General features: G+C 35.6%; 1 protein-coding gene across 1 annotated transcript in view; it reads left to right on the top strand.

Moving 5' to 3' along the window:
• Nucleotides 1–4,616: 4,616 nt before the first annotated feature.
• Nucleotides 4,617–20,767, top strand: part of GFM1 (G elongation factor, mitochondrial 1) — a 46,001-nt gene continuing 29,850 nt past the window's right edge. Inside the window, exons 1-8 of the mRNA XM_012642908.1 lie at nucleotides 4,617–4,781; nucleotides 5,141–5,293; nucleotides 6,872–7,004; nucleotides 7,449–7,653; nucleotides 9,756–9,872; nucleotides 12,771–12,921; nucleotides 17,065–17,222; nucleotides 17,823–17,907. Of these exons, the coding sequence (XP_012498362.1) occupies nucleotides 4,692–4,781; nucleotides 5,141–5,293; nucleotides 6,872–7,004; nucleotides 7,449–7,653; nucleotides 9,756–9,872; nucleotides 12,771–12,921; nucleotides 17,065–17,222; nucleotides 17,823–17,907 (1,092 nt within the window). The 5' untranslated portion in view covers nucleotides 4,617–4,691. The remainder of the gene's footprint in view (nucleotides 4,782–5,140; nucleotides 5,294–6,871; nucleotides 7,005–7,448; nucleotides 7,654–9,755; nucleotides 9,873–12,770; nucleotides 12,922–17,064; nucleotides 17,223–17,822; nucleotides 17,908–20,767) is intronic.

Here is a 20,767-nt window from a genome sequence, read left to right as displayed (position 1 = left end):
CTTTAAAAGCTGAATCGTTTTTACTTAGGCATCAGATCCATGTGCATCAGAGCTGGGAAAAATCTGGTCTCTGAATGTCTGCTCATGGACTAACGGTGTTCTCTTGGTCTTCTTTGACATGATGGGCTGCTAAGCAGACAGAATTAAAAAAAGACTATGAGTATATTAAATTAAATATAAAATTAAAGTAAAAATCTTAATTTTATTATCCATTTACATAATTATGTATTCAATTATGTATTTTTAAATAAATACATATAAAGGCATATAAAGATTAAATTTTTTAAAGTCTCTAGGCATGTGCCGTGGCTCATGCCTGTAATCCCAGCACTTAGGGAGGCTGAGGTGGGAGGTTCCGTTGAGGTCAGGAGTTTCAGATCAGCCAGTGCAACATAGCGAGACCCCACCTCTACCAAAAAAACTAATGTCTATAAGTGAAAAAGTTTATTTAAGAAAGTATATTTAATGTTAGTGAATTTATTCATCAAAGCAGTTTACAAATCCTCTATCACAAATTATTACATGGATGATATACAAAAAGTAAATTTGAAATTCATCCTTGAGCTTCTGAGTTTTTTCTAGTCCCTTGTAATTTACTGTGATTTCTATTTATTTGATCTCATTCATTCATTCAACAAATATTTATTGAACACCTAGTACATGTAATCACATGCAATAAACAAACAAAATCACTGTCTTTGTGAAACTTATGTTTTCATTGAGAGTTAAATGATAAACAGATACATATTTAAAATGTCTGGATATATCTAAGAAGTGCTCTGAAGTAAAATTAAGTAGGCGAGAAATAAGGGAGGGAGGGACTTGCTGTTTTAGAAGGGTTGAATAGAAGAAAGTGAGAGAAAGACCAGTGCTGATATCTGGGGAAGAGCAAAGGCTCTAGTCCAGGGGTGGGGAACGTTTTCATGTTGGAAGGCTGCATTAATTTAGCTGCAATCAAATAAGGCTGCATTCAAGAAATTTCAATTAGATATACTTAAAAATGTGCATTACTTTGCAAAAATCTAACTATTACGTACTTAATTTCAAAAAATGAAAACTATTTGTTAATTTTAAAGTTAACTGACCCTTTAATGACTTTGCTGTGTCTGCTTTTTGTTGGAAAGCATTTGAATATTTGATTACAGCATGGAGGTCCGCAGTTTCAGTTGATCCTCTAGATGGGTATTAGTCATTTGTGACCTTAAAGGTGTCTTGATTTGGGTTAGGTAGGAGAATGTAGATTCGCAGCAATAAATGGTTGAAAAGCAAGAAAGCATTTTTCGGGCATGTTGCTGAAGGCATGGGTATTTTGCATTTTACCATATTTCAGTTGGATCTTTCTTAGCATCAAACAATGAGTTTAAAATGTCATCTACTAGAGAGCTCAATCAATTCCATCTCTAGTTCTTTAGGTGCTTTGGTGATATCAACTAGGTGAGGCTGAAATGCTAATTTGAGTGTGATGTCATGATTCTCAAAGTCAGTGAACCTTTCATTGTATTCTCCAATTAATAGGCCTATAATAGCTGCACATTCTTCCAATGTTTCTCATATATAATCCTGCTGATTGACGATCTCTGCTAACTGGGGAAAATGCTCATCCAAAATTTCCTTTTGAAAAAGAAGTGTTTTGAAAAATGATAGCTTTTTTTTGAAATGCTTAGATTTTTTGCCACATATTACATATAAACTTAGTTTTACCTTGCAAAGAAATATTCAAGTCATTTTGATTTGACGTATCACACAGAAATGCTGCATTCCTATAGAAATATTCTTTCAATAATTCACATTGCTGATTCTGTTCTTCATAAAATTTAACTCTGTTCTCACAGAGATAAAATTTTGGCTAACACCTGTCCCTGATATAGCCAGTGCACTTTAGAATGATACAGCGAATCCACACTGACTACCCAAATACCTCATCCTTCAACTTTCAGCATGTTACGAAACTGACGATGCCCTGTTGCATTTGCAGGAATATAGTTAACAATACTTATAATGTGTTGCAAAGCATCACTTAAAATAGTAGTTTTAGCATAGAGATTGTGCTGATGCAAGATACAATAAAAAGAAATGAGAATAATATGCTGAAATAAAAAAAAATTAAAAAAAAAGAAATGAGAGCATCTGGATCTGTTAATACTTTTTAAATCTGTGCAATAAACCCTTCATGTTTTCCTGTCATGGAAGGTGCACTGTCTGTATATACACTCACTAAATTTACGAAATTCAGGCCAACTTCATTTGTCTTGAAAGTTGTTGAAGATATCTATTCCCCATATTCTGTTCTCAAGAGTGCCCAAAGTGAGTAACTCTTGATAGCAAACAAAATCTTCTGTTATGACCTGAATGAAATATAAAACCTGCACTGAATCAGTAGTATCAGTTGATTCATCCAAAGTGACTGAATAATATATATTTTCCTTTTGAAGTATTGCATGAAGTTGTTCTGTTAAGCTGAAGGCTAATTCATGTTGTCTGTCAGCATGGATTCTCCTTGAAATGGATTCTCCTTGATGGTTCTCCTTGAAAGAGGCAGTTGTTTGTACTTTAATGTTACCAGGGTCTAAGCATCCTACAGCTTCAGCAATGCATTCTTTCACAATTTCTACATCACTAAATGGCTTCCCTTTTTTCCCGAGCATATAAGCTACTTCATAAGTTGCTTCAGTGGCATTATTTCCAGGTCTTATTGCTGCTTGAAGGAATTGGCTTTGCTTTTGCTTTTTACCTTTCAATTTCTGCAATACAATCTTTTTCAGCTCTCAAATAATTTAAAATATTTGTGGTCCTCATGAGTGTTGTAATGCTGATGAGTATTGAATTTCTTTAATGTTGATATTGCAGTATCATGAAGCAAGCAAATCATCTTATTTTTAGCAGAAACAAGATAATATTGCAATTCCCAATCCTCATTAAAAAACTTTTTTCCCCTCAGTGTTCTCTTGGTCTTCTTTGACATGATGGGCTGCTAAGCAGACAGAATTAAAAAATACCATCGAGCTGTGCAACTATTCACAAATTCCACTTTAGATAGAAACACAGTGCACTGTTGTTAAAAGCTGATAACAGACTGTTGTACACGACCCCCATAAACTCTTGCCAACCTGCCTTGTTTGGTAGTGGCGCCAGTCAGGTGGGGAAGTTAGAACTAAATCATGAGTGTAGCAGCTGTCAATTTAGCCCTTATGGCTTACTAATGTTCTAATTGTGCCAGTCAATCTGGGAGGATTATTTCATTGAAACTTATTTTATTGTTAATAAAATAAAAATATTAAAGACAAAAATGTATTAATAAAAATAAAAGGATTTGTTCTGTAAAATTTAGATTCAGTCAAAAGGTCTCACTTAAGAAGGCCACACATGTGGCCTTAAGGCTGCAGATTTCCCACCCCTCCTCTAGTCATATGACGATCAGCAAGGAGGCCAATGTGGCTGGAGCAAAAAGAGCAGGAAAGTAGGGATACCTTGGTGGAGCTGCTCCTGCAGGGCCTTGTAGGCACTTACTATGAGTGGGAGAGGAAGCCATTTCAGACTCTTGAAAAATCGATTATGAAAAACTTCAAACTTACACTAAAGTAGAGATAATAGCAACGATGGATTTATTGGATGGAGTGGTTTCAGCAGAGAAATGACATGGTGTGACTTAAAAGGATCCCCTTAGTTACTGTGTTGAGAATAGACTGAGCAGCAAGGGCAGAAGTGGTGAGATCAGTTAAGAAGCTATTACAATGATTCCTTCGAGAAATGGCAGTGCTGAGAGTTGGGGAGAAGTGGTAGGTTCCAGATATATTTTTGAAGGTAGCACCTATAGGATATTCCGACAAATTAGGCCGGGGTGTCAGAGAGCGGTGTCAAAGTGACTAACACTTTTGGCTAGAACTCAAAGAACAGAGTTTCCATTTATCAGATGGAGAAAACTGTAGGAAAAGAAGGTTTTAGAAAGATCGGAAGCTCAGTTTGTGACATATTAAGATCGAGATGCCTCGAAGACATCCACGTGGAATCGTCAAGGACACAGTCTTGCAGATGGACTGGAGGTCCGTATAACGTCTGACACTGGACAATAACAAAGAATATTTTGATAATGAGAAAAAGTACTTATATTTTTGACTTGATTACCTTTAAAAAAAAGAAAAATAAAAAGTAATTGTAGTCGATAGTTCATTCACTATTATTTTTCCACGTTCTCTTTCAGGCAAAGTCCTAAAGATAATTTTTTTCCAAATTTGTAATACTAACATAGACAATAATTTGGCATTTTTTTCAGTTAAATTCTGTCGTAAACGTTTCTCCACATTGCTATACAAGTCAAACAACCATGTTAACAACCATGCATTTTTATATAGCGATAATGTTAAAAAAAAAAAAAAAGAAAGAAAGACCAAAGAACCCCCTTCCCCGCCCATACAGCATTGCCAACTTACTGGGAGCAAACGCTTAATTAGCTCCGCAAGGCGATTGCACTTTCTCTTCCCCATCGGCAGATGGCGCACAGGCAGCGGAGGCCCTGCTCTGTGCTTTGGTCCAGAAGTTACTCCCCTTTTTCCTTCCGCACGTCTTCCTCGTGTCCTTTGCCCCGGAAGTGCTCCTCCGGCACTGGCTGCAGCGTGACCTGGAACGCTTCGGGCTGCGGCGCCGGCTGAGAGCACCAGGAGCTGCGGGAATTTCAAGCCTGTTCTGCGCTTGCCATGAGGCTGCTGGGAGCCGCTGCCGCCGCGGCTCTGCGGCGCAGGCCGCTCCCTCAGGTCCCTGCAGCCCTATCTTGGCAGCGGAAGCAGGTACTGGTGCCGGCGAGGCCGAATCAGGGAATGTTCCCGGGACCTTGCAGTCCCTTCAGGGCCATGAAGGCAGTGACAGTCCGTCCTTCTCTGAGACCTCCTGACTGACAGCTCCGAATACGAGCGGTCGTGCCTCAGTGCTGAAAAGCCCCTTGGTACCTACAAATACGCTCGTTATTCTTGAGCGCCGTCTCGGTGCCCTAGGAGGTTGGACGGGCCCCCGAGTAATGGTTAAGCCTCTTATTGATAGGTACCTTGAAGAGGAGAGTCCTTGAAGGAAAGATGTCCACCATACCCATTTTTTTCTGTTGTTATCGCTTATAAAAAGTGCATTGTATTGAGCTCCCTTATTTTTTCAGGTTAATTGGAAGTCCTGTAGATGGTGTTCATCGGGGGTAATTCCTAATGAAAAAATACGAAATATTGGAATTTCAGCTCACATCGATTCTGGGAAAACTACATTAACAGAACGAGTCCTTTACTACACTGGCAGAATTGCAAAGATGCATGAGGTATGTGGTTCATGCTTGACTGTAGATTAAATAGAGCTTGATTTTAATTGTGTTGTAATTAGGATTTAATAAACTTTAGAAAACCTGAAAGGTTAGAACAATGGTAACAGTGGATCTTTAACCAAAGTCACATGCACAAAGGGGATAGCTCAAGTTGGCTTGAAATGTTCTGAGTAATGTATCTAGAGACCATCACTGTGACTGTTGTGAGCAGAATGGCTTTTAAGAATGTTAAATCAATATGATGTACCCTTAAGCTGCCATTAAAATGGTTTTTACATAATTTTTAATGATACAGAGAAATGTTTATAATGTTAAGTGGAAAAATGGGTTTAAAATGATAAGTAGTTTGAGCATGATGATTTAAAAAATATATCAGAAAAAATTGTTTAAAAAAATCTTGAAACTCCTGAGGACATTACCATATCATTGACTAACTTAACTCTCCAATTTATAGTATTTCTTCTGAAAAGGTTATCTTGTTAAATCATAAACTTTAAAAGCTGAATCGTTTTTACTTAGGCATCAGATCCATGTGCATCAGAGCTGGGAAAAATCTGGTCTCTGAATGTCTGCTCATGGACTAACGCAAGATTGGTGGGGAGGAACAATATAGAGGGTATGAGGATGGTTCTAAGACCAGAGTGATTGTTCTACCATAACAGTTGCTGAGGACAGCGGTGAAAAAAGGGTTTGACATTTACAGGCAAAACCAGTACAGATGCTCCTTGATTTGTGATGGGATTATATACAATAAACAATATACTTATATGTAATATATATGTACTTATATACAGTAAACTTATTGTAAATCAAAAATAAGCTGGGCGTGGTGGTTCACTCCTGTAATCCTAGCACTCTGGGAGGCCTAGGCAAGAGGACAGCTTGAGCTCCGCAGTTCAGGATCAGCTTGAGCAAGAGCAAGACCCTGTCTCTCCTAAAAATAGAAAAATTAGCTGGGTGCAGTGGCACGGGCCTGTAGTCCCAGCTACTCCGGAAGCTGAGGCAGGAGGATTTCTTGAGCCCAGGAGTTTGAGGTTGCAGTGGGCTATCATGATGCACTCTAGCTGGAGCAACAGAGCAAGACTCTCAAAAAAAACCCCAAAAAACAAAAAAACCAGTAAGTTGAAAATCTATTTAATATATCTAACCTACCAAACATCAGCTAAGCCTACCCTAACTTGAATGTGCTCAGAACATTTACATTAGCCTACAGTTGGGCAAAATCATCTAACAAAAGGCCTGTTTTATAATAAAGTGTTGAATATCTCATGTAATTTATTGAATACTGTACTGAAAGTGAAAAACAGAACGACTGATGGGTACTTGAAGTATGATTTCTCACTGAATGCATATTGCTTTTGTATCATGGTAAAGTTGAAAACTCATTAAGTTGAACCACTATAAGTCAGGGGACCATCTGCTATCAGTTGTCTACTTTATGAGATAATATGGCTTAACAATTAGGCTTATGTGAAAATTGCATAAGTTAACTAGTTGTGTTCTGGTTCCATTTCAGTAAATACTTCTTTTTGGAATCAGGGACAGAGAAATCTGAATTGCTATGCTTGTGTTTAGGTGAAAGGTAAAGATGGAGTTGGTGCTGTTATGGATTCCATGGAACTAGAAAGACAGAGAGGAATTACTATTCAGTCAGCAGCCACTTATACCATGTGGAAAGATGTCAATATCAACATTATAGATACTCCTGGTGAGTTGGGTTCTTGATTTTATTACACCTTCTTTTAACAAAAGCACATTTCGTTCTTTGTTTTACTGTACGACCCAATTAATTTTTGAGTATCAAATAAATACTTAAAAGTGTAACACTGAATTCCTATCAGAGAAGACTGACTTGGGACTCCGTGTACTTTATTCTTACATGGTTTCCTTTAGAAATAGTGCAAATAAGTTGTGAGTAGGAAGATTCTTTTCTTTTACATATTGCAGATGATTCCAAAGGTGCCTGCGCCCTAGCATCTTCTTGAAGTGATCTTGTTGGGCCCTAGACCTTATGGTAGTTGAATGGTATTGGTGAGCTCAGGAATCTACATTTTAATTAGAAGACTTATGTAATGAAAAACTTTTAATAGTACATATATTAAAAATTCAGACTGCTCTTTAAGACCCTCCTATGCTTCTTTGTCTCATTTAGGACATGTGGACTTCACAATAGAAGTTGAAAGGGCCCTGAGAGTGTTGGATGGCGCAGTCCTCGTTCTCTGTGCTGTTGGAGGGGTACAGTGCCAGACCATGACTGTTAATCGTCAGATGAAGCGCTACAATGTTCCATTTCTAACTTTCATTAACAAATTGGACCGAATGGGTTCCAACCCTGCTAGAGCCCTGCAGCAAATGAGGTACGGAGGTTTAGAAAGAACAGAGAAGTTGTGATCCTGGACAGCAAACCTTATATCCAGAAGGATGATAATTCAGTGTCATTAAGCTTTATTCTTACATTTTTTCTTTTTTAAAATTGATTTATGTGAATGAAATAAATAAATGGAACACTGAGTTCAGTGGTTTGGTTTGTGGTATGATCTAATCGACTACCTTCTCTGTAAAATGAGGACATGGCTTAAATTCTAGTGAAGTTGAAGGTGAATTCAGAATTTATACTGTTTTGATATAATTAGAAAAGTTATAATCTATAGTAGATTCTAAAAATACTTTGCATTTTATTTTGATAAATCTAAAGGATCCTCTTAGGTTTTAACCTTTATTTGAGGGATTTTAATTAATGTCTTTAGGTAGTATGCCATAGAGATGAAATTCTCTTGATTTCACATGGTAGTATATTTACTAGGAAAAGAGTAACACTTCCTTTCTGTACCAGATAGAACCCAGTGGTATTTATAGTATTTTACATTTTGCACAATACATTTGTATATTTCTATATTTCACATAGCCTTTAAAAAGAATCAGCTTTTCACATTGTACCTTTTGTAGGTATGCAAATGTATCTGTAGAGTTCATGCTCAAGTTTCATATGACAGAGCTGGCGAATATAGGTGGCAAAGTTTGTGGTAGTGAATGAGCTAAGAGTGATGCGTCTCATGACAAAATCTGATAGAAGTGATATATTTGAGGATATGAAAGTGAAATTTTTCATTTTTGAGTGCCTAGTATTTTCTTGGTAAAACTAAGTGTTTTCACTTTTTGTCCTTATTACTTAAGCTTGGCAATAGATGGACTCATTTCACCAAGTCTTTTTCTGAATTCCAAGAAAATTTTCTTTTAACAATTGTATTTATTTATTTATTTTAAAAATTTTAATTTTAATTTTTTTTTTATTGTAGAGACAGGGTCTCACTTTGTTGCTCAGGCTGGTCTCGTACTCCTGGGCTCACGTAATCCTCCTGCCTCGGCCTCCCAAAGTTCTGGGATTATAGAAGTGAGCCACTGCACCTGGCCTCTTTTAGCATTTCTTTGGTTACTTTGGTTCTTTCTTTTCTCCACTCCCATTTATTTTTTTTCTCATTTTGTAAATCCCATTAAACAGGTTTTGAAACTTCTGATCTGGCCTTCATCTCTTAACTTTTCTATCATGGTTTTCGTACTTTATGTGTCTTCATTTTGCACTGGGTTATGAGAGAATTCTTGAGGTTAATTTTCCAGCTCACTAATTTGATATTCATTTGTATCCCTTCTCTTATTTAGTCTGTCTTTTATATAAAGAAATTTGTTAGCAATTATGTAGTTAATTTTCATAAACTTTCTCTTTTATTGCAGTATCTCTATTAATAGAAATAATTACTTTTCAAATCTTTACATTTTATTTTGTTTCATCTAGTAACTCTCTTCTTAGAGGTTAGTATAATTTCTTGTGTTCACACTTCTCTTTCAAGCTATTGGTTTTCTTCAAATATTTGGTGATTTATAGGTCTCTATCATAGTTACAGGTAGGGGTCTAGGATCTAGAATAAACAATGGTAGCTAGAACATATTTCTTCTCCAGTGAGAATTCCTGTCAGTGAGTGCAGTTTTTGTTCAGTGTTTGAGCCTGGTTAGGGAGGCAGGCTAATGGTGAGTGTTTGATGTTAACACCCACTATAAGAGTTTTGCTATAAGAACTCCCTCTTCAGAAAGCTATACTCAGCTTTGCTATAGTCAGTTGATCTAAGAATGAGAGTTGGGCTTGGCCAGCCCACTATTTTTTAATATCCTGGCCAGGCACCCATTACCTGTTCTTCTTCCCCTTTCTTTTTCTGATCAGTGTATTCTGGGGATCCGATGAGAAAACACTTATTTTGGAGTTCTTTTTGTTGCCTAAATGGGGCTGTGGCTTCCTGAGCTCCTTGAGTTTAGTTGTATGTTCCCAACTGCTTTATGTCTTCTGGTCTGACCCACTGATAACACCCTTCTCAAACATCTGCTACTGATTTATTTTTATGTTTATTTTGTTATTTCAAAGGAGTTGGGGAGAAGAAAAGAGGTAAACAAATGTATTTTTATTTTTTAGGTCTAAGCTAAATCATAATGCAGCATTTGCACAGATACCCATTGGGTTGGAAGGTAATTTTAAAGGTGTTATAGATCTCATTGAGGAACGAGCCGTCTATTTTGATGGAGACTTTGGGTAAGTGTTAAATATATGCTATTCAAATTTTATATTTTAAAAAGCATCAAAGAGGAGGAAAGGATAGATTCATTAGACATTGAGTATCTTTTTGAAGTGTGTCTGGAATAATATTCTCTAAGATGATTTTGTTTTAATGCCTTTAATCCTAGTTTTTCCTCATTTTGCTTAGTATTCATTCTAAGAGAGAATATGTTACTTTTTGAGTAATAAATCACATTATGGCATGTACTATGTGGGAGAAGGAGGCCTTCAGTTTGGGCTGTTACTGTATTACCTCTTTTTCCACTTGTTCATTTATTTGTTTATTTCTTTCATTCTGCAGACTTTTGTAGAGCAGCTGCTAGGTCCTGGGTATTGTGATAAAAATTGGAAAGAAAATAGGGATCATAAATACTTGTTCAACCTACTTCACAGGATTACATAGATAAAAAGATTAATATGTGAAAACAGTTAAAATTGTACAAACGTGGTTTGGGAAATGCAAGAAGCAAATTGGTAACTTTTTGACATGATAGATGGTCAGTCAACTTTTGAGTGACCTTTGCATACAAAGTACTATAATTGCCCAGTGTTTCTCAAACCTTATATTTCACAAAAATCACCTGGAAAGCTCGTTAAAACACAAATTTCTGGGTCTACCTCCAAAGATTCTGATTCAGTTGATCTAGGCCAGATCCTGTAGTTTGCGTTTCTGATAAGTACCCGGGTTGTGCTGATGTTGCAAAGTCTGCAGACCACACTTGGAGTGACACTGATCTAGACAATGTGGGGAGTCACAGATGACTCTTTGTTCTTAGGAGTAACCCCTGTAGCCTGGTAATTTCTCCACAGGCACTTCCTGAGGGGTTTCCTTTCTCAGGGGATTGGGATTGCAGATCTGGCTGGTGGGTGAATGACATTGTGATCAGTGAACTGTAGAATTGGTCCTCATCATCTATCTTGTAGGAAAAGGATGGAGGCTCTCCAGTGGATAAGGTGTTTCTCTCCTTTGTGTGACAACTAAGTTAGTAATGACAGCAGAGCTTATCTACCACTCCTTAGAATGTGAGGCCCAAGAGGGCAGGGTTGTTTTTTGCTTTATTCACTGTGTCCCAGCCCCTAGAACTGCCTGGTATGTAATAGGGACTCAGAAAATATTTGTAAATTAGTGACTAAATTCACTTTCCCAGAATTACTGGAGCATATATTTCTGTTATCTAAACTAGAGGCTCTTAAACTTTGCAGAACCATGAATAGAACTTAATGTACATACTTCCTTCCCCAGCCCTAGACCACTGGGCATGTATATTTGGAAAGGACTCCACAAATGATTCTGACACAAAGGCTAAACCAGAGACCTTGCCAGGAAGGATGAAATCTGAAGGCTGTGAAGGGCATTTTTTAGGATATTAAGAGTTTTTTTCTCTTTGGAATTGGCTTCTTTTGCCTTTTTTTAATTTAGGAGTATGTTTTCTGAAAAGCTTATTTTTGACATGAATTTCCATTTTTAAAGAAATACTTTGAAAAACTTTTAGACTGATTTCTTAAGATATCAAGTATCTCCATTTCTCTATTGTGTATATTTTATTTGTGACTCTTGCCTGTTTAGTCCCTAGAGGAGTGGAGGACTGGAGTCAGGGTTGAAGAGCCTGTCATTTAGTTACCTTTTTTTTTAAATTACAAATTGGTATATTTTGTGTTAAAAATTGTAGGATTGGGTTTGTTATTAATGGAAGGGAATAGAGTAAGGTGTCTAATAATCCTTATTAGAAATTATAATGTTCTGATTAATAAGATCATGGCTAATAGAATTTTCAAGAGCTCAGATGGGCCTCGGACAGGTTGGCTTTGAATCCTAGCTGTTCTATTTATTAGTAGTACAACTTTGGGCAGGTTACTTTGCCTGTTCAAGTTAGTTTCCTGATCTGAAAATGTGGGTATTATAATAGAAGCTATTTCATGTGATGTAAAGATTAATTAAATAACTTGTCAAATATTTAGTGCTTGCTGTATAATAAGTATTCAATAAATGGATATTCTTATTACTTTGTATGCTTGCCAATTTTCAAATAATCAGAATATGGTAAGAATAATCCTATAACTACACTGAAAAGAATTTTAAACCTTGATTTAGTTGACACTGTGTCACATTATTATTTTGAACTTGTAAATATACTTCAGTGTATGTAGAAGAAGGATAAACCAGTTTATAGTAAATGGGGAAGAATTTTGTATTACATTTACTGTTATCTTCTATAAACCTTGATGTGCAGAAAAATAGAATGTAATATCTTACAAAACTGAGGATTTTTTTTCTAATTTTAGTGGACTATTTTGAATCTTGGCTCTTCCGTTTACTAGTAATACAACCTTGAGTAAGCTATTTTGCCAGTTTAAGTAGTTTTGTCCACTATGCTGTCCACATTTTATTTCATTTTTATTTTTATTTTTTTTTAGAGATGGGATCTCACTCTGTTACCTAGGCTGGAGTGCAGTGGCACGATCACAGCTAACTGAACCTTGAGCTCCTCGGGTCCAGTGATCCTCCCACCTCAGCCTCCCATGTAGCTGGGATTACAGGCATGCACCACCACGCCTGGCTATTAATAATCTTTAAAATTTTTTTTTTATTTTTGTAAAGACAAGGTCTCGCCCTGTTGGCCAGGCTGATCTCAAACTCCTGGCCTCGAGCTCTACTCTCACCTTAGCTTCCCAAAGTGCTGGGATTACAGGCATGAGCTATGGAGCCTGGCCTGCATTTTAAAGAGCTGTATTAGTTACTTGCCATTTGATGCAAATATATCAGAGCTCTTTCTTACCTGAAAAAAAAATTCAGCCATTAGTCATATCTTTTTCACTGGTGCTTTATATGTCTAAGTGAATATCCTTATAGTACCAAAATATTTCTTTTCTCAGTCAGATTGTTCGATATGGTGAAATTCCAGCTGAATTGAGGGCAATGGCAGCTGACCATCGGCAGGAACTAATTGAATGTGTTGCCAATTCAGATGAGCAGCTTGGCGAGATGTTCTTAGAAGAAAAAATCCCCTCAATTTCTGATTTAAAGGTAAGTGCTCCCAAAATAAATCTTATATTAATAAGAAAAAAGAGTCATTTGTAATATCTTAAAATGAGAGCACGCATAGTTTTTTTCCTAGAAAAAGATACTTAAATAGTCAACCTCTCGGGTATATCCTTATTAAAAAGTAAAAAGATAAATATAGAAAACAATAATAAAGCAGGTTAAGAGAAGAAGCTGCTAAATGTTTGCAGACTAAATGTTGGTTCTTACACTGTTGTAATGTTTGGAAACATTACACAAAGCCTTAAAGAGTCCTTCACTTGATCCGTCAACTATTTGAAAAAAAAAAGGAAGATCGCTGCCCAAGACCGATAATCATTTTTTGAATAGACGTTTCTCAAAGAAGATATAAAAATGGCCAAGAAACACATGAAAAGATACTCAGCATTGTTAATTATTAGGGAAAGCAAACCAAAACCACAACAAGGTACCACTTCACACCCATTCGGATGGCTGTTATTTAAAAGAATAACCCCAAAACCAAAAAAAAAAAAAACCCTAGAAAATAACAAATTTTGGCGAGGATATAGAGAAATTAGAACCCTTGTGTACTGCTGGTGGGAATGTAAAATAGCTCAGCCGCTGTGGAATACTGTGTTATGGTTCCTCAAAAAGTTAAATAGCATAATTATATGATTCAGCAATTATCTGGGGATATACCCAAAAGAAAGAAGGATGTCAAATAGTTGTACACCAATGTTCATAGTAGCACTATTCACAATGGCCAAAGAGTAGACACAACCCAAATGTCCTTCAGTGGATGAATGGATAAATAAAATGTGGTGTATATGAGGGGACTTCAGAAATTTCATGGAAAAATAGAATTAAAATAAAAATAAAAAATGTAAATTTCATTGCTGAACATAAGCTCTGTCAAGTTTAAGACACTTTTGTGATTAATGATACCAGCCATTTAGTCCATCCCTAAAGAACTGAAGGTCCTGGGAAAATAACCATGTCAGTGCAGTCTTTTTTACATTATTAACTAAAGAAAAATGAGTATGCTTTAAAGATTTTTTTAAGATTAGGAAACAAAAAGAAGTCAGCAGTAGGCAAATCAGGACTGTAAGGTAGATGCCTAATTATTTCCCACTGAAACTCTTGAAAAATTGCCCTTGTGAGCAATGAGCAGGAGCATTGTCGTGATGGAGGATGGCTCTCTGGTGAAGCTTTCCTGGGAGTTTTTCTGCTAAGGCTTTACCTAACTTACTCAAAACACTCTCATGATAAGCAGATGTTATTGTTTTTTGGCCTTCCAGAAAGTCAACAAGCAAAATGTCCTGTGCATCTCAAAAAACTGTTGCCATTACCTTTCCACTTGACAGGTCCGCTTTTGCTTTAGTTCGACCACTTCCACGTCTTGGTAGACATTGCTTTGGTTGTGCTTTGTCTTTAGGATCATACTGGTAAAACCATGTTTCATCTCACATTTTCAAAGGATCTTGATCCCAGTTGTTTAAAATTTCCATTATAAGTTCTGCTTTTGTCTGCAGCTGATCTGGGTGCAGTGGTTTTGGCACCCATTGAGTGGAAAGTTTGCCTGACTTTAATTTTTCAGTCAGAATTGTGTAAGCCGAACACATTGAGATATCTATGATGTTGGCTACCGTTTGTGCTGTTAATTGTACCTCTTCAGTTAGGGCATGAACAAGATGAGTTTTTTCCTCAAAATATTGATACAAATAGTCCATTGCTGTGAGCTTCATCTTCAACATCATCTCATCTTCTTAAAATAAATTATCCATTTGTAAACTGCTGATTTCTTTGGGGCATTGTCTCCAGAATCCTTTTTGTTTGATTTCACTGTTCTTCTACCCAGGCTTCACCATAAACTTGATGTTTCATTCTTCAATTTTAGCAGAATTCATATTGCTCTGACAGGGGCTCCTTTCTTAGTGCCTCAGACTAGATCCTGTTCAGCCATGTTATAACAAGTTAATATGAGTTTATTTTGGTGCAATAAATTTTGAGATCCATGCATAGCTTTTTTCATAACACTTTTTGAAGACCCCATGTACGTATAGTAAACTGGGACCGTATCTTGTAACTTGAGTCCTTTAGCATTCATTCACAAAGGCCTTAGCACCTCAGCTTCCTGATGAGCAGGGGACACCATGTAGGAAGAGGTATAGGTCTGGCCCTAAAGTCAAGCATTTATATATCCTGGGAAGCACATTAGATAGGTTTTTAATCTACTACTAAAGGCAGTGTGTCGGGGCTGTCCAAGAACACTCCCAGGTTCAGTGAAATTCACTAGGAGAACTCCCAGGACTCAGCACATAGTCATACTTACAGCTATGATTTTGTACAGTGAAAGGGTATACAGCAAAATCAGCAAAGGGAAAAGATATTTGGGGTGAAGTCCAGAGGACACCATGTGTAAGCTTCCCAGAGTCCTCTCCCAGTGGAGTCAAGCAGGACTGCTTAATGCCTCCAGCAAGGAGTTGTGACAGCATCTGTGAAATGTCATCTACCAGGGTAGCTCATGAGAGATTCAGTGCCCAAGGTTTTTACTGGAGTCTGGTCACATAGACACCCTCTGCCTAGTATGTACCCAAATTCCAGACTCCCAGAGGAAAGCAGGTGTTTGGCATATACTGCGTTGTTTGTACAAACAGCATAGGCACAGCAGACTGTTTTTATCAGTTCTGGGAATGGTGGGGATCCTTCTGAAGTCCAAGTTCCTAGACTTCAGCCAAGGGCCAACCTTGCAAGTGGACCTTTCTAAGGAAAGTTTCAGTCCTGCTGTATTTAGTTTTTTCTGCACAGAGTACATGGGTATACTTTAGTTTCCGTATTATGGTTGGATGTATTTTTAGGGGCAGTGGAAAGGCAATAACTTTCAAGTATGAAAGTGATTCTTACAAAAACCAGGGAAATTTCAGAAAACTAATGTTGTTGTTAGGATGGTATAGTTTTAATTTCTCATTTTTTTCTATTTATCTACCACCCCTATGTATTTCTTTGTTCTATGGATATAAAGTAAGTGTGGTAAGATTACCGTGTCTTTACTTGCATATTAGGGAGAAGTGGAAGGTCAAATATGTGATAAAGTGGCTTATGGTAGCCTAAGTGGTTAGTGACCTAGCCATTTCTGGTTCCTAGCAACAGCAAAAAGCAAGTTTTTAAGGTGGTTTCAAATAGTAATTGCTTACTTCCCATGCGTATTTTTCCCGTTTTGTACACCCCCTTTTTAGTGTTCAGCTGTTATCCTACTTTTCGTTGTGGTGATGTTTAGAAGTTGTGGCTATAAATGTTTTGCTTTAAGCTTTTTAGGTAACTAGTTTCCTGTTTTTTCATGAGGACTGAGAAATAATTGTCTGCTTCCTTTTCATATATCTGCAGTGACAGGTTGTGGCCACAGCACCATTGTTGGCCTCTTCCAGCTGCTAGAGCTAAAGCTCCACTATGCATTCTCTGAGGCCTGCTCAGCCAGCGTGACACATTGGTGGAGCTTGCACTAAGGGTTGGGGCAGAACCTAGAGATTGTTATTTTAGAACCTGCTGCTGTCATGACCCTTAATTTATGATTGATATGTACAGTTTGGATTCCTATGGTGTATGTTCTTTAAAAAAAAAAAAAGGAAAGAAAGTTAATTAAATGTTTTTAAATAGAGAATACATTCATGTGGTTTAAACATTTAAGAGGGATACAATGGTTTGCAGTAAAAATCCTCATATCCTTTTTCTGCCTTCTACCTGAAAACAGATTACCAGTTAATAGCTTCTGGTGTATCTTTTCAGAGATTTTTGTTTTTACATATATATTGCTTTTTCCTCTATTTTACACAATTGGTGGCATCCTGTTTGCACTGTTCTATGTGTGCATCTATTTTCTATGTGCATTTTTTTTTTTTTGCCAGATTGAAAATTAGTGAGAATTCACTGATTCCAAGAGTGTTGAAAGCAGTTGTACAGTAAATCACTTCCTAGCCCTGAGAAGGGAAGTGATTTTTTTTTTCTTTTTTCCTTGTATTTTGACCTTAACTTATTGGGGACTTGATTTTAGTCTCCACTACAGCCAGCACTCCAAAGTGTATCAGTTTATTCATTTGTTGGTTTGTAATAGTCCCGAAACACAAAATGTAATTTTAACATTAACTGTCATTAAATTTTTTTCTTTTGCAGCTTGCAATCCGAAGAGCTACTCTAAATAGATCATTTACTCCTGTTTTTTTGGGAAGTGCCTTGAAGAACAAAGGAGTTCAGCCTCTATTAGATGCTGTTTTAGAGTATCTCCCAAATCCATCTGAAGTCCAGAATTATGCTATTCTCAATCAGGAGGAGTAAGTCTTGGAAATTGAATCTTAGTTACGCAGAAATACTTTAACGCTTGCGCACTGTGAAGGAATTTAAGGATAGTTCCTCTAGTTATCTTTGTGATCTTCTTTTCATAATTTATACAAGCTAATCACCATTTTTATGTTTATAACAATGTTGACATACAAAAAATATTTATTATACCAGTTCCCATATCATATTCTGTTTGTGAGTCAGAAGTATGATTTGTTTTACTATCTTTCAAGGTTTATGTCATTAGAAAATTTTCTCGTTTGGGACCAGCTATTTTCAGTCATACTGTTTAAAAAAAGCTTTAAGAAACAAACTTTTTTTAAAGCTCTCCTTGATTATTTTTCTTTTCTTTTCTTTCCCTGTCAGACCATTTCTACATTTTTTTAGTCTACTCTGGTCCGATCACTAGGCAGTAACTAAGCCCTAACAACTTACTTATTGATCTCTTTCAGTGAGATTTTACTTATGTGTGAGGCCAGAAATGTTTGATACATATGTGCTTTTTCTCAGATAATACTCTTTGATGAAACAAATTGATATGAAAGAAATATCAAATATTACATCTTACAGATTTATATTTCTTTCATTTTAAGTGACTCAAAAGAGAAAACCAAAATCTTAATGAACTCCAAAAGAGATAATTCCCACCCATTTGTAGGCTTGGCTTTTAAACTGGAGGTAAGTTCTTTCTAATATATTTAACTGCTATCTGTAGAAAATTTTCTTTTAGGCTTTTATTCCTATTACAAAATGACTTTGTGACCCTTATGAAAGACTTGGAAAATAGGAAAAGTGGAAAGAACTGATAAAGAATTTCCAAAGCCCTAACACTCAGATGATAGGTCTTTGTTATTAAGCACATTTCTTTCTAGTTTTAAAGTATAAAGTTTCTTTGCAGTTTTAAAGTATAAATTTTTACATAAATCATACTACCTGTGTTCTTTTTGTTTAACATTACAGTAGATATGGTCCATGTTTCTATAAATAGTTTGAACACTTTAAATGATAGCGTAATATTCCATCAAGTAGTATAACAAAATTTGCTTAAAATTTTCTAATTGTTAGACATTTGTGTTATTTCCAGGTTTTCACTGTTATAAATAACATTGGGTCCACTTCTAGAAATTTGTCCCAAGGAACTAAAGAAGAGTATTGAATTAATGTTAGCTTCATTTCTTATTTTTGCTTATAAAATTGAAATCTTACAAATAATTGAAAATGCCTAGGAAATACAGTTTGATTAAATACAATGAGGTACATTCTTACAGTGGAACATTGACTTTAAAAATTATGTTGAGATGCCTATTTTTTGACATGGAAATATGTGATTTTTAATAAATAAACATTATTTTAGAATTACAGAAAATTTATGAAGATAGTACAGAGAATTCCTGTGTATCCTGCAGTTTCCTCTATTGTTAATATCCATCGTCACAACTAGTAGGCCAATACTGTTATGTTATTATTAACTAAAATTCTTACTTTATTGGAGTTTCCTTAGTTTTTGCCTATGTCCTCTTTCTGTCTTAGTGTCACGTTATATTTAGTCATCATGTCTCCTTGTGCTCCTCTAGACTTTTAACAGTTTCTCAGACTTTTCCTTGTTTCTCATGATCTTGACATTTTTGAGAAGTATTGGTCTAGTGTTTTATAGATTGTCCCTCAGTTTGGGTTTATCTGATATTTTTCTCAAGATTAGATTATGGTCATGTGTTTTTAGGATGACTGCAGAGGGAAAGCATCATACTTATCACATATCAAGGGTACAGAATATCAGCATGTCTTATCACTGTGTAATGTTAACTTTGATCACCTGGCTGAGGTAGTATTTTTCGGATTTCTCTGATGTAAAGTTACTGTACACTTTCCCCTCTTTCACACTGTATTTTTCAGAAGGAAGTCACTATGCTCAGCCTACACTTAAGGGGTGAGGAATTGTGTTCCACATAATCTACATAAATTATTTGGAATTCTTCTCTGTGGGAAATTTGTCTTTTCTCCTCCACTTATTTATTCAGTCAACCATTTATTTATATCATTATGGACTCATGGATATTTATTTTGTACTTTGAGTTATAATCCAGTAGCATATTATTTATTTGGTTGTTCAGATTGGCCAGGTTTGGCCATTGGGAGCTCTTTCAGTTGGCTTCTGTGTCTTTTTGACATTTTTCTAATGTTTTGCTTTTTTGAATACTTCCTTACTTTCTGGCACTATAAGATGCTTCAGGCTTATCTTGTATATTCCGTGCACCAGCCCTAGAATCAACCATTTCTTCAAGTAGCCTTGGTTTCTTTTTATGGAAGATGGTATTAGAAACCAAGATTTGGGCATTGGATGTGATTTTTGTCAGGGTGTTGTTGCTTCTGTCATAGCATTTTAAATGGGAAAAATGGTGGATAAATTGGAAGTATTAAGAGTGGTTATTTTGGGGGTAGGATTATAGTTTGGGGGCTTTTTCCTACTCAAAAAAAAAATTTTTATAATATGCTTATAATATCCAAAATGAAAAAAACTAATTTTAAATTAAAAAATAGAAATAATATTGTAGTAAAAATCTTTATGCATAAAGCTTTTAAAAATATGTATTTAAGAATATTTTCTTAGGATTCCCAGAATTGAGATGATTAAGTTAAAGGCCCAGAATGTTTTAGTGTTTATGATAGTGTATATTACCAGATTGCTTTCATACTCTTAAAATTAATGTATTAGATTAGATATTGAATATCAGAATTGAGTATTATTTAAAAATCATTACTGATTTAATAAATGAAAAATCATATTGTAATATTTCATCTTGCCTTAATTCCTAATGACAGAGAATATTTTTCCATATATTTATTATGCAGTTGTATTTCCTCTTTTGTAATTATACTTTTAACTTTTTTTGTCTTTTTTTTTTATTAGGATCAAAGGGTTTTACTTGTTTGTACCAGTTTTTCTCTAATAAAGTTGATTTTTTTAAATAATCAGCACTTTAAAATTTATATAGGTAAATATAACAGTGTTTTTATTTAGTCATTCTTTAATTTTTAACCTTAGAAGCTTTCTTCATTGTGTACATTTTGCCAATACTTTTGTTTCTTCTACTTTTTTATCATTTTTTTCCTTATCATTAATTCACCTGGAATTTGTTTTGGTGTGTGCTGTAAGGTAGGGTCTAAATGTGTCTCCTCTGCTTCCACATAGAAAATCAATTGTCCAGTTACTATTAATAGTTTATGAACAATCCTATTCTTATTTTTCCATTGATTTGTCATGTCTCCTTTATCTATTGACAAGTATATTTTACACTTTAGATATTTATACTGTATGGGCTATTCAGTCTGATTTGTGCTGGTTCTGTACTTCTTAAGTTTCAAGCATTTAATGTGTTTTTATATCAGTTAGTGTTAGTTTCTTCTCATTACTATAGTTTTTGAAAAATTTCTATTTAACCCATTTATTCCTCTGAATGAATTTAAAAGCACTAATCAAATGTTTACAATTTTCTGTTGGGATTTTGATTGCTATTGTATTAAACCTGTAAGTTAACAT

The sequence above is a fragment of the Propithecus coquereli genome, unplaced genomic scaffold, assembly GCF_000956105.1.
Source record: "Propithecus coquereli isolate 6110/MARCELLA unplaced genomic scaffold, Pcoq_1.0 Scaffold19, whole genome shotgun sequence".
NCBI lineage: Eukaryota > Metazoa > Chordata > Mammalia > Primates > Indriidae > Propithecus > Propithecus coquereli.
The sequence above is the reverse complement of the archived record's forward strand: the minus strand, read 5'-3'. Positions and strand labels throughout refer to the sequence as shown.